The sequence below is a fragment of the Entamoeba histolytica genome, genomic scaffold (genome assembly GCF_000208925.1).
Source record: "Entamoeba histolytica HM-1:IMSS scf_1104750518143 genomic scaffold, whole genome shotgun sequence".
NCBI lineage: Eukaryota > Evosea > Mastigamoebida > Endamoebidae > Entamoeba > Entamoeba histolytica.
The window spans coordinates 9,509-24,222 of NW_001915100.1; the positions used below are offsets into that span (position 1 = coordinate 9,509).

Below are 14,714 nucleotides of genomic sequence, written 5' to 3' on the forward strand. Positions count from 1 at the left end.
AATAGAGCATATTGAAGAAACTGAAATAATCGCTTCTCAGTATGAAGAAAATCCAATAATGGATATATCTAATAATTGACTTTTTTTTTTTTTTTTTTTTTTTTCTTTTTTCTTTTTATCCTTGATTTTTTATTATTTCTTTTCTTATTTTGTCTCTTCTTCTATCTCTTTTACTTCTTATTATTATTAATTGTTTGATTTTTCTTTATATTTTTATCATCTTATATTTATTTCTCTTTTTGGTATTTCTTATTCTTCTACTTATTTATTCTTATTCATTTTTAATTAAAACTATTCTTTTCTTCTTTTGTTATTTCTTGGTTTAACTTTCTTAATTTGTGTTGATATTCTTTTTATTCTTTTCTATCTTTTTTTTTCTCTTTTACTATTATTATTTCTTCTCTTTTTATTCTTTTATATTCTCATTCATTCGTTTATTATTTCATTTGTAGTATATCACATTTATGTGTGTTGTATTACTCTTTATTGATTTGTTTGGTATTATTAGTATGTGTGTTTATTCTAATTGATTGTAATTATTTATGTTATATTATTTCTGTTTTGTTGTATTATGATGTTTTCTTCTTGATTTTATAATTCTAAATATCTTCTTCAATTAATACGTTTATTTATTTCTGTTTATTTATTTCTTGTTTGTATATTTATTTCTATTTGTTAAATAGAAGTTAATTTATGTGAAATATCATATAATTCATAATACAAATTTATGAGTAAACTCTCTATTTTATTATTTGTTTATGATTTTCTATTTTGATACAATTTGTATTATTCATTATTATAAAGAATGTATTATTTGATTATAATTGTTTATTAATCATTCTGATATAATAATTGGTATGTATTATTAAAGAAATGATGAAATATGTAATGGATATTATTCAACAAAATATTTTACGTTAATATTGGTAAGAATTATAGAAAAGTATACAAACTATTATAATGCTAATGAAATACACTCTTTCTTAAAATATTTGTTTTCTTTTATGTTTAATATAATATTTTGATTTTCATCATATTGAGAAATAAGAAAATCAATTTCTTCATTTTGTTTTATTTCTTTTAAATTAGTGTTTTTCAATTACTATCAAATTCTTGATCGAATATAGCATGTCTAAAACACCACACACTTTATTACAAATTCAAGCATCGACACTCCCAGTTATTATCTGGTTATGGCGGTGCATTTGAATTAGAAATGTATTAGGTAAAGTTGCAAAGGGTGTAGCAAGATATTATGATAGAATATTACATGGTGTAATATAAGGAAGTACTAAAGTGTGGGTAAGACTAAAAGAAAATTAAACATAATAATATAATGGGAATGAAATAGTCTTTTCTCTCATTCATAAAATAAAGAAAAAAGGAAAAAGAAAATGTTTAAAATTAAGACAGAAAATATGCAATTGGATTTAAAGAGGAAATAAGCAGAAGAAGGATGAGAAGACATTAATAATAAAAAATAAAGCAAAGAAATGATTTTCTCAATTTTCAAGAAAAACATAAATGATAAGTTAAACAAAAAGATTACTCTTTTTTAAACAGCTCAGGGATTAATCTCCTCTAAACTAGGAAGAATATATGAAAAATCTATTAACACTTAATTAAGTAATTTTTAATTATTATTCTTTATTTGTAAACAACACTTCATTAATTCGACTACTCAATTTACTATTTAGTTTCATAGAAATAACAGTCATTTAATTTCTAAACAACTATAAAAATTAAAAGTTTATGATTATACTCAAAACTATTTTGATTTTATTTCTTCATAACTTTCGTAGATGTTTTTGAGTGTATCATGTTATTTACTTTCTAATGATTTTCTTCATTAATACTTAATTTAACTCCATTATTTTTATTATTTGAATTTCTTTTATACCATTATAATGAATAATTGTTTTGCATCATTAAGACTTGATGTATTTATACTGTTTTTCTATCATACTATATTCATTATACTACAAATTCATTGTTTTAAATATTCATCAAAAAGTAAAAATATTGTCTTCTCACCTATTTAGTTGTTATTCACTTGAAATTATCAATGAGATTGCTACACAATGAAATTCTATTTACATTTCTTAATTTTATGAATGTTTTTTTCAATTCATTATAGACTATAAGAAATAAACAATTTATTTCATCTTATTTCATGAAAGAGACATTATTAAAAAGATGATAATTGAGACAAACAACATTCTAACTACCTTTTGTTGTTTTTCAATAGATATTCTACAACTTCAACAATTAATTACTTTCCATCTCATTGACTTAATCATAACCTTTCTTCTTATTGTTAGTATTTTGTATATATTCAACTATTTATACTGTTGCTTTTCTTTTGAACTGAAAAGTAATTTGTTGAACCAATCAACAACTGTCAAAAAATGATATTACAAATATCACTTTTAACTCATAACTTACATATAAAGTAAGTTAAAAGTTGAGTTAATTGTTTTTTCAATATCCAATTCATTTAAATAAAAACTTTTCATTAAACTAGGAAAATAAGAATAAAGAAAGACACTAATACAATGAAAAAGAAATGAAATACCACAACACGAGTAGTCAAGAGCTTTTGATTGAGTGAGTTGAAAAAATGAATGGTAAGGTGAATGGAATAGTTTAAGAATAAGATATTGATTCAATCACATTTCACACATCAATCTAATTTCTTTCATTCTTTAATTCTCATGACTATCATAACAATCAAAGAAAAAGAACAAAGAAACAACAATACCAACGTATATTGTTTTATTTTGTGTGTTTAATATAATTGGCAGAATAGAACAAAACACAAGCAAGAATAAGAGAAGAGAATGAAAGATAAGTAAAATAAATGTGAATAAATAATAATACAATAAAATAATAGTAATACAATAAAATAATAGTAATATAATAGTATATTTATTATTTATAAAAAAGAAAAACAAAAAAAAAAGAGAAAAGAAGAAAAGAAAAAGATGGAAAAATACCCCGATATTATTCCTCTTGTCGATAAAGAAACATGGGACAATGTCTATAAACCAGACATTGATAGTTATTTGTTAATGGATGTTTTAGAAAAAGAAAGAGAGTTCATTAACAGCCATGAACCAATGACATCGCTTGAAATTGGAGTTGGAAGTGGTATTGTATCGAAATACGTTAAAGAACTATTCCCACGAATAACTACATTCTGTAGTGATATTAATCCATATGCACTTGAATGCACGAAAAAAGTTCATAGAGAAGGGAATTTAATTAAAAGTTCATTAATTGAATCAATTAGAGATGAATCAATTGACTTGTTTATATACAATCCACCATATGTTCCAACCCCAGAAGAAGAACTTCATCAATCATATATTTCATTAAGTTGGGCAGGAGGAAAAGATGGGAGAGAAAAGATTGACTGTGTAATTGAGCATTTGTGGGATATATTATCACCAAAAGGAATTGGTTATATTGTAATTATTCAAGACAATGATCCAAAGTCAATTATAGAATTAGCAATTAAACATAGTTTGAAACCTAAAATCATAGATACCATCACTCTTGAAACAGAGAAGTTATATGTTTTACGATTGCTCCCGATATTTTCAATGGATGAATAAACAACAATAGAAAAGAAACAAAGTATTTTATTTAGTATGGCTAAAACAAAAGTAATTCAATAATATAAGAAGACTTTTTGGTTGGACAGAACAATGACAATATCCAGAATAATCGAAGAGAAAACAAACACAATAAAAATACTATCTATTACTTCTTGTTTTTATTTATTAAATAACCAGAATAACTTCATTACCATATAGAATCATTCAACATAAAACATATGAAAATAAAGAGAAGAAGAATTAATCAAATTCTATAGAATTATAAGACTAGAATATATTTCAAATATTATAAAGAAAAACAACACATTGAGAAAGGAGCTTTTATGACATTATATGAAAGATACTAAGTCACCAAAAACCATAATATAATGAAAGTTGATAAATAACAATAAGACTTCCAATCATGAAAAGTACAATACAACAGAATGATTTGTCAATATTTACTATCTGAGAAATAGAACAAAATACAACATAAAATACTGTTCTATATAAATATCAACATTAACAGTCAATAACAAACCCAATTCCATTCTAACTGAATAAAATACAAAGCAACACTTACTTAAAACTAATATTAACATTGACAAATACATTTGTGTTAAATCCATTTATCGTCTTTCATTAATCAAAATGAAATATTCCTTCTGTATGTTAATGTCATTTTATTATTTCCTGTGGTTTTATGTTTATATTTGAAAATAGAACCAATAGATAAAATAGATACTACCTAAAACAAATATCAATACAAATCAAAATGTGAGAATCATTTCATTTAAAAAATAAAGACAATCATTTCTTATTTATATCCAACTAATTATTCATAAAATACAAAAAGAGTTATAAACAAAACATTATATTCTTTCTTTTAATGATTATTTCTTCAATCCTTATTTTTCTTCATTTCTTATTCAAAAAATACATAAATAAAACAATTACTTTTATATCATTAAATAAATTCTTCCCTTTAATATTCACTCATCCCTTTTCATTTCATTAACTCTTCTTCTTTTTTAATAATGAAAGAAAAAAAGATATTTATTTTTATTTTCTTATGTGTTGTCATATAAAATAAATAAAGAGAGATGTAATACAATAACCTGGATTAATTTCTTTTTTAAAGTCATTAATTAAGTACTTTTACAACCATTCTAAGATCGTTAAACTATCATACATAAAAAATTTTTGACCAATGAAAATATCAGCACTAACTCCCTTTTTAACATCATAGTTACCAGGAAATGAATAGTCAATTTGACTCCTTTTTGAATTTGAATCACTTTCTAGAATAAAAGCACCATAACACTCCAAGAAATGGGTTTGGTTAGAATCTGACTTAGCTGATTTAGAAGTGTTATTAATAATAAGACTTTGATTCTGATAATCAATTTTTTGATACTTTTCACCTTTATTTGTTGTAGTATTAAAAATAAATACAAAATGTTTCTTATCTTTATCTATGTAAAGTGTTTGATCTTTTTCAGAAAGCATATTTGAGTTGTAACATCCAAATATTATTTCTCCATATTTACATACTACCATTAATCCAGTTTTATCTCTTATTTTGTTTATTAGATTACTAATATTTAATTCCTCTTCATTAGAATCAAATAAAACATTATATCGATTCTTCCCCGTGCATTGGACTAAAAATTTATTCAATTCTTGTAACTTTTTTATTTCTGTCATTTATATTTGTTCCTTTGGTTATGATTTTTTAGTTTTCCCGAAATAAAAATAATATATAAACTATTACTTTTATTATACTCAGATTGTGATTTGAAAAATGAATAAATTATAAAACGTTAAAAGAAAAAGAGAATTTAGTCAGATTAAAGTATTGAAGAAGAGTCATCAAGAACCATCACCACCTTTCCTTTGTCTGTTTGCATATTAAACTTCATAAATGCTCCCTCAATAGTAATTGCCATTACACAAGTAGTTGGACTATTTTGCCATCCAAAGAATACTGCAGTGTAAATGTCTGGTGTGAGTGGATATTCACAACATCCATAAATTCCACTAAATCCTGGAACAATTTTAGAAAATTTAGATTCTTTATTAGAAACATCTCCATCTTGAGAAAGAGAGTAAACGTGAATTGTTCCTCTATTACTGTTTGTTACAATAAATTTACCATCTTGACTGAAATTAACACTATAAATCTCTGCTACACTTTTTCCTCTTCTAAATTCTCCTACTTTCTCACCACGTGCAGTATCCCATACTCTAAATAATGTTCCTTCTGAAGATGCACTAACTAATAAATTAGCTTCAGGACTTAAACATAAAGCAGAAATAGAGTGTTTATGTGCTTCAATTGTAGTAGAAGCACCAGTTTCTAAATTAGCAACAACTACTTTACCCTCTTCAACTGAGGGATAAGCAATAACTTTCTTATCTGAAGATGAAACGGCAATTAATCCTTTTGGATTTGGACAAGTTTTGAAGGTTTGTCTTAAATTTAAATTTCTAAAATCATAAACAAATACTGAAGTATCAACTACAACAACAATAATATCTCTTTTTAATCTTACTGCTCTCACAGGAGTGTCATATTCTAATTCTGCAATTCCTTTGTTTTGATAATCATCCCAAATAATAACTTTAGTTGGTGGAAAAACGGGTTGTGGTCCACCTCCAACTAATGCCACCAAATTTGATTTATATAACAATTCAATAATTCCAACACCTCCATTGAAATTTCTTTTGAAACGCTCTCTTAATCGAGTTTGTTCAATACCATATACACAAAATCCTTTTGTAGTTCCAAGAGCAAAACAAGAGAAATCTTGATTGAATGATATACATAAGATCTTTTGTTCTTCCATTCTCTTTTTTTTTCTTACTTTTTCTAGTTTTTTCTTTATTTTTTTAGTTTGTTTTTATTTTTATTTTTTTTTTGTTATATTTTCGTTTTTGACTTTTTATTCATTTTTCTTTTATAATTCATTGAACATTTTGAATTTTAGTTATAAATTATTTTTGTGAAAGAATTTTTCAAGTGATAATATTCATACAATCACTCTTTTTTAGAAATAGCTTTAAATAAAAAAAAAATTATAAATTTAGATATATGAGTGTAATAAGAATCTCAAAAATCATTTAAAGATTATAGAGAAAAAAACTAATAATAATTTGATAAAAATGTGATAATGAAGTTATAATTTTGTTATTAAAAAAAGAAAAAAGACTTAAAATTTTTTATTTTATCAGAGTGAATGAGAACTAGATTTCGTTTGAATATACGAGTGAAAGAAACAAATTTAACAGTTCCACATACATTAAGATATTCATTAAAAGGATTAGAAATAAAATGTCAAAATTATAATGAAAAGAAAGAAATGGATATAGTCACAATCCAATCACAGTTTAAGTCATTACAAGTAAGTGATGAAAACAAACCAATAATTGTATTAAGTAAAAATACTCCATTTGAACTAGAAGCCAAGATAGGAAAAGAATCTGAATTAATTATTAAAATGAATAGACCACAACTCATTTGTATTCCAAGAGATATTAATAAATTACAAGAATATTGGGGACAAATATTAAAATTTATAGGTGGATATCTCAAAGTAAATACAGAAACACCTTTTAAAGTAAATATTGATATTAGTGATGGATTAATTTTATTTGAAGATAATCAAGAACGGTGTGTAATGGCATTAGAATATTCAACAAAAGGAAATGTTGTTACACAAAATACTATTCAACACTTAGATAAAAAGATTATTACAAATGAATTAAAATCACTTTGTTTAGAATTTAATAATATTTCTATGAAATCAACACAACATGAAATACTTAGTAAAACTAAATTTACATTATCCATTTCTAAAACATCACAAAACCATCAATTTCAACCAAATTTATTAATTAATTTTACATCAAATAATCTTCATTTCTTTATTGGAGTTTATGAATTCTTTATTCTCCAACATCTTTTTCAACAATTAAATGATAATTTAAAAGTATTCTTTAAACAAAATATAAAAGATTCTATTCAGCGTAAATGTACTATTTATCAACCTTTTGTTTCACAACAAAAACCAATTATTCTTCCAATTAAAACAGCTCCATCATTACGTTCATATAAAGTGAATATTCCAAGTATTACATTAAAAATTGCTACAGATATTAAATGTATTAAAATAATTATTAATGATTTTAATATTGATGGTAAAAGTGGAGTATTAACAAATGTATTTTCCTTAGAAATTGATTGTTTTAATGCAGATAAACAAAAATATGAATCATTAATTGATATGACAACAATAAAATGTGCTTGGATTGGTACATCAACCAGAATTTTCTTTGAAAAAAATTTAAATGTAAATATTACACCTCATGCAATTCTTTCTATTAGTTCATTATTAAATGTAGTTAATTCATTTAATAGAGAAATTAATGATATTTCACAAATTATTACACCCAAACAAGAAGAACAATTACCAATATTACAACCATTTTCATTAATAAATTATAGTGGAATGGATTTAGAAATAATCATTTCTAATATGAAATTATTTGTTAAAATGAATTCTTCAATTGACTTACCTGAAGGAAGTTTACTTCAAATTAAAATGGTTGGATATAAAGATATTTCTTTTACTATTGGTGGTATTAAACAAATTATTGAATTAACTTCATTAAAAACAAATAAACATGGTGGGTATTTAATTATTGAAAGAAATTCATTAAGAGAATTAAAAATAAGTTCATCAATTAGTGTTTTAAATCAAACAAATGAAAAAGTTAAAGTTTATGTTTCTACACCATCTAAACCAAATATCATTTCATTTTCATTACAACCTCAAGGTATTTATTATTTTCAACCAATATTTAGTAGAACATACTTTTCAATTGCTGTAACTCCTATAAATGAACCAATTCCTCTTCCAAACCCTTCATACACTGGACATATACCAACTGAAACAAGTGAATTTAATAAACAATGGGAAGCTCCAATTACTAAATTATTTGGTTCAGCTCCTGTTAAAATTTTAATGATTTCTCCTAAAGTAGGAGTTCCTCAATTAAATAAAGAAAAGAAATATATCAGAACAGTTAATTTTATTATTCAACATCCTTATATATTTCATTCTCATTTACCTTCAACATTATTATTAACATTATTTGATACAAATAAAACACAACTTATTATTCCACCTTTTGGAACGTTAAGTTATGCTCATAATAATGAAAGACTCAGTGGATTTATTAAAATACTTAATGATTGTATTGATGGATTTACAATGGAACCAACAATATTATTACTAAATTCAGAAGAATTTTATTTATTTCCATCTAATCTTCGTTCAAGAAGAATTGTATTTAATTCACCAACACAAGTAAATTATATTTTAATGAGATTTGAAGAAAATGAAAATTATCCAACTAATGTTCATTTTGAAATTAATCAATTTGTACAAAATCAAACATTAATTCCATTAATTTATAATAATATTTCATTACCAACAAATGGAAGTTTAGTACCAATGACACAGTTTTGTGAAGATAATATAAAAATAAATAATAAAAATATTAATGGAATATTAATGTTAAAAAGTGATCAAAATAATAGTAATAATAATAAATTAAAAGAAGTTCTTCTTCCAAATGAAGAAAATGGAATTGTTCTTCTTGGAAATCCTCCTATTGAAATTGTTTATTCAAAAAGTATTGAAGAAAAAAGTAACAAAGAAATAATTATTTTAAAACAACGATATGTTATTCATAATAGAACTGAACATAAAATTAAATTTTATTGTTCTCAATTCCCTCATGGAACAAATGTTATGGCTAAAGGATATGCTCCTTGTAATGTTAGTGGAGAATTTGAAATGTCATTAGAAATTGAAATAAATAAAGAATTATTTGAAAGTGAACAATTTAAAATTAATAAAGAAGTAAATTGTCAAATGATTTTAAGTTCAAAAAATGAAAGATATATTATTATTTCAATTAATATTACTTTAAATCAAATGGAATATATAATTTGTATTGATGAAATAGAAAAGTATTATTTATGTATTCAAAATTATACAAATATTCCAATTACTTTTGCTCAAACAAATACAATTCATACATACACAATTCAACCTAATCAATCACTTCCTTTTGCATGGACAGTACCAACATTAAAACATACATTACAATTATATGATAAAAATAATACAATTATTAATCCAATTATTTCTTCTCAACATCATCAATTAGAATTTAATAATAATGAAAAAAAGAAAATTGAAATTGTTTATTCTTCTTTTTCATTAGAAAAATCAACAACATTTATTAATTTTACTTTAACTTCTGTTTATGAAAATTCTTTAAATACAATTCCTTTATATGATTTTAATATTATGTTCTCTAATTTTGGAATATCAATTCTTATTAATGATAATGAATTTCTTTATATCTCTTTATTTAATATGCAATTAAAATTAGTTCAAACTTTCTCACATTCAGGTATTGAATTTTCTATTGATTATATTCAAATTGATAATCAAGACGTTACTTTAATTAATAGTAAACCGGTAATTTTATCTCCTTCTCCTTCAGATTGGATTCAATTTAATAAACAAAATTATTTCCATGTTGGTTGTAAATTATTAAGAACAGGTATTAATGAATTAACAAGTCATTCATTACATATTGTTGAAATGACAGTTGCAATTCAAACAACAGAAATTCAAATTGACCCTGCTTTTCTTGCTAGAGCAATAGAAATCTATTCTATTTATCATTCAATTGTTAAAAATATTTTTAAATCTTCCATTACTAAACAAAACGTTGAAACAAATAAATTTTATATTAAAATTGAAAAATTCATTTGTAATTCTATTGCTTTCCATCTCACTATTAATCCTTCTCAAAAAGAACCTCCTCCTCTTTCTGAATCAGCAACAACTTTACATCATTTAACACAAATGAATGCTGTAAAAAATGTACCAATTGTTATTCATAAATTTAGTTCAAAACCTATTGAAATGGAATTAATACAATTTATTAAAATAATTATTAAATACTTTTCAAAAGAAATTGATTTCCCTTCAATAAAAAAACAATGGGCAAGTGGAATTATTGGTTTAAATAATATTCGTTTATCATATGAAACTGTTGATTATAAAACTTTTGAACGATATGTAATTCCAATGAAATTATTTAAAGATGTAGAAAAAAAAATACCAGAAGAATTTAAAAGAGCACTTAATGATTCATTTGTTAAAAGTGTTAATCAAGGGGTAGATTTATTAACTACTGGAATTGCTTCTGGTGTTAAAGGTATCTGGACAACTCCATCTACAATGTATCAAATGGCAAAAGAAAAATCAAGTTTATTAGGTCCAATTGGTTTTGTAAGTGGAATAGTTGCTGGTGTTACAGGAGTTGTAGTAAAACCAATTGATGGTGTTTTTGGATTAGTTCAAAATTTAGGAATGGGAATATCAGGAGAGACATGTGGTAATATTGCAGAAGATAGAATTAGATTTCCATGGTATGTTGCTGGTGGTTCATATAATGAAAAAAGTGCTACTGGATGGTCTATGATGATGGAGTGTAATGAAGGGAAGTACCAACATTTAAAATACTTTGATTGTGTTAGAAAAGTAAGTGAAAGAAAGATTGAAGTAATTGTTATTACAGAAACTCATCTCTTATTTATTACAAAAAATTCAGGAGAAATACCTTATTTACAAAAAATTATTCCTTTTGAATATTTTAAAGGAATATTTACACAAAGTCTTTCTTTAATACTTTTTTATTATGAAAATAATAAATTATCTGATTTAGAAATTATTGGATGGACACCTATTGAATCAAATGCATTAAGAGTTATTATTGAAAATAATCCAATTAAAATATCAATTAATAAAGGAACGTTATTTTTAAGATCTATACCTAAATCATAAAATGAATTATTCATTTCTCATTTCATTTATTAATTTTAAATAATGTTAAAATATAAAAACCATAATTTTTAATTAATTTTTAAAAATAAATTTATGTTTTATTTAAAAAAGAAATAAATATGAAGTACACGGATCAAAGGTTAATATTAAATTAATGATATTTTACTTCAACAGTTGTACTAAATTAATATATTGGTTGTATTAATCTCTACAAAATTAATAGATTTAATGTAGAAATATAAAAAAAAACAACTATAAAATATTAATATTTTAATTATTTTATTGATTATATGGTTTTATTAAATCCATTTGAATTAAAATTGGTTGAGAGGTATAACCTCTTTCAGTACTGTATTGAATTAAAACCGTTTTTTCTTTTTGGTTTACTTTAACAACTTTTGCTAAGTCTCCTTTTTTACAATTTTCATCAATATCAATAAGTACAATAATACATTGGTTAATATAAAACTGTTCTTCACTTCCCATAATGTAATTTTATTTCTTTTTTTTTTATAAACTAAAAAAACTTTAATTTGAAATAAAACAGTCAATAGAATTTTACTTCTTATCATTTATTCAATCTCTTTATTTTAAGTTGTTAAAAATAGATCTTTCTTTTCATTTTGATTATTATTTCATTTTTCCCATTACTTGTTTAAATAATTCAAGATTAGCTAAATATTCGGGATCAGTATCATCTTCATTTGAACTATAATCTTCACTACTTTCATCATCTAATTCTCTTTTTATTTGTGGATCATCATCTAAGACTGAACCATGTTTTGTCTGATCATAAACACAATCAATACTAAGTTCTTTGTATTCTGTACTTTCTGAACTAATCTCAAATGGTTTTTCATCTAATGTATTTATAAAAATCCAAGAATATATTAAATACTCACGTTTTACAGCAATAATATTTTCCATTGGTTTAGCATCAATAATAAAATCTGTTTTATTCGGTCCATCTAAATAAACAAACTTTTGAATATTAGCACCCATCATGACTGAATTTCTTAATATCTCTTTCCATATCATTTGAGTTAATAAACCATTTTCCATTTTACTAAAGTTAGGTCTATTAAAGTAAAGGTTTTTATTTTCTAATATCTTTTTTCTAAATAAGTGTAAAATTTCTTTAACATCTTCTATATGTTCATCATAAAATTTAGTGTATATATTTTGTAATACTTCTGTTACTCTTACTAATTCAGTATCAACTTGATTGGTCGAAGGAACATATTCACAAATTTGAACAACATTTTTATTATCCCAAACATCAATTCTGTCATCAACAATTACTTGCATCTCTTCTTTTCCCATAGTTGGAATACTTCTTTTCACACTTCTTCTTTCATTTGTTTCTTCTCGATCAATTAATCCATCATTTGTATCTTTTTCATCACAAACAATCACAGAAGAACAATCTTCGGCAGTAACTAAATCACCAGTAATAAATGGAATATTCCTAAGTTTATTAATGGCATTTACAATAGCAAAGGCATATTCTTTTTGACCTAATGTAACTACATGAATATCATACAACTTTGATACCTTTTCCATAAATGTAACTATCCCATCTCTAAATCGAATAAATACTTTTGCATTTTGTTCAGGTATTTCAAAATAAAATCCTTGTTCAGGTGTTATTGGTTCTTCTTCACTTTCTAATGGTATACATAATTCAGGATTTGTAAAAACAATTGTGCCATCAAGATCTAAAATCAATGAAAGTTTCTTTTCTTTTAAAAGTTTTTCTGAAACACTCCTTTTTTGTTCTTCTGCATAACTTTTTGTTATACCATATCCACCTGAAGTTCTAATATAATCATCAACATCTTCAATCAACTGATAACAATCAACACAATAGTTTTGGTCATTAATTTTGTTATGTGGACAAATATCTTTCTGTGACATTTTTTGACTTTTTCTTATTTTTAAGTTCTTTTAGTATTTTTATGTTTTTCTCTTTCAATTTTTTCTTGTTTTTAAAGAAAAAAAAAAATAAAATAAAAATCAAAAACATCTTAAAAAAAAGAAAATAAAAAAAATGGAAGATTTGAAAGTTCTTTCTGTTTCTCGTAGTGAAAATGGAAATTTGTTAGCAGTTGGAACCACTTATGGATTTATAGTGTTTTCAATTAAAAATGGAGAATTTACTAAACGATTTCATAGAAGTTTGTTATTGATTAAAATGTATAACCAATAAACTCATTGCAAAAGCGTTTAGAAAAGGTATAAGTGTAATTAGTGTTCTTGAAGAAACAAACATTGTTGCATTTGTTGGTGGAGGACAAACTCCTTATGCACCAAAAAATACATTAATAGTTTGGGATGATAAAGAAGGAAAAGAAGTAATGAGGAAAGAATGTGAAAACGATATTACTGGTATTAAAATTACAAGAAATTATCTGTTTATCGTTTTTGAAAATATGGTTTCTATAATGGACTTATCAAGTAAAACAATTACTAATATTGATACTGACTTTAATCCTAAAGGTATTTTATCATTTCATTCAGCTACTAATCAATTATTTATTCCTTCAAAAACTGTTGGAGAAGTAAAAGTCTATCAGTTAGGTGCTCAACCAGTTATTAATTCATTAAAATGTCACAAACATCAAATAACAAATTTAATTATAAATAATTCAGCAACAGTAATGGCATCATCAAGTGCAGAGGGTATAATCATTAGACTATGGGAAGTAAAAAGTGGAATGAAAATGAAAGAATTTCAAAGAGGAAGTAATCCTGCAGAAATTATCAATTTGTCAATAAATAATGAACAACAATATTTAATGAGTTATTGTAGTGATTATGAAATAAGTATTTTTGAAATGAATGGGAAAGTTAAAGGGAAATCGAAGTGGTATACTGGAGGAGAACAAGCGTTAGCAAGTATTAAAGTAGAGAGTACAAGTATAAATGCATTTTTTATAAGAAAAGATGAGATAGTAGTAATTGATGGAAGAGGAATATATCAAAGATATTTTATCAAAGAAGTAGATATGTCTAAAATAAAAATTGAAGGAGAAGGAAAGATAGAAACACTATTTGGAGTGAAAGTTGAAGAAATAAGTTAAAAGGTATTATTAAAATTTGTTGAAAGTTAAAGAAAAAAAAAAGAACTGGAAAAAGGATATGATAAAAGGGATAATAGTAATAATGATAATAATAAGTA

The 14,714-nt window shown here is 23.9% G+C and overlaps 6 protein-coding genes across 6 annotated transcripts, besides 2 other annotated features; 3 read left to right on the top strand and 3 right to left on the bottom strand.

Annotated features, from left to right (window-relative positions):
• Positions 1-94: a repeat region.
• Positions 95-1,124: 1,030 nt separating this feature from the next.
• Positions 1,125-1,636: a repeat region.
• A 1,348-nt stretch (positions 1,637-2,984) lies between these two features.
• Positions 2,985-3,617, top strand: EHI_121470 (DNA methyltransferase, putative; the record flags this gene model as incomplete). Its single annotated transcript, XM_643356.1, has 1 exon — positions 2,985-3,617. The coding sequence occupies one exon, from the start codon at positions 2,985-2,987 to the stop codon at positions 3,615-3,617; it is 633 nt and encodes a 210-aa protein (XP_648448.1).
• Positions 3,618-4,757: 1,140 nt separating this feature from the next.
• Positions 4,758-5,306, bottom strand: EHI_121480 (uncharacterized protein; the record flags this gene model as incomplete). Its single annotated transcript, XM_643355.1, has 1 exon — positions 4,758-5,306. One exon carries the CDS (start codon positions 5,304-5,306, stop codon positions 4,758-4,760), a length of 549 nt encoding a protein of 182 aa, XP_648447.1.
• A 143-nt stretch (positions 5,307-5,449) lies between these two features.
• EHI_121490 (WD repeat protein) lies at positions 5,450-6,448 on the bottom strand (the record flags this gene model as incomplete). Its single annotated transcript, XM_643354.1, has 1 exon — positions 5,450-6,448. The coding sequence occupies one exon, from the start codon at positions 6,446-6,448 to the stop codon at positions 5,450-5,452; it is 999 nt and encodes a 332-aa protein (XP_648446.1).
• A 390-nt stretch (positions 6,449-6,838) lies between these two features.
• EHI_121500 (uncharacterized protein) lies at positions 6,839-11,533 on the top strand (the record flags this gene model as incomplete). Its single annotated transcript, XM_643353.2, has 2 exons — positions 6,839-6,854; positions 6,921-11,533. 2 exons carry the CDS (start codon positions 6,839-6,841, stop codon positions 11,531-11,533), a joined length of 4,629 nt encoding a protein of 1,542 aa, XP_648445.2.
• A 630-nt stretch (positions 11,534-12,163) lies between these two features.
• On the bottom strand, positions 12,164-13,450 carry EHI_121510 (uncharacterized protein; the record flags this gene model as incomplete). Its single annotated transcript, XM_643351.1, has 1 exon — positions 12,164-13,450. The coding sequence occupies one exon, from the start codon at positions 13,448-13,450 to the stop codon at positions 12,164-12,166; it is 1,287 nt and encodes a 428-aa protein (XP_648443.1).
• Positions 13,451-13,583: 133 nt separating this feature from the next.
• Positions 13,584-14,616, top strand: EHI_121520 (uncharacterized protein; the record flags this gene model as incomplete). The annotated part of the gene is made up of 2 exons (XM_643350.2): positions 13,584-13,710; positions 13,757-14,616. The coding sequence occupies 2 exons, from the start codon at positions 13,584-13,586 to the stop codon at positions 14,614-14,616; spliced, it is 987 nt and encodes a 328-aa protein (XP_648442.2).
• Positions 14,617-14,714: the final 98 nt, after the last annotated feature.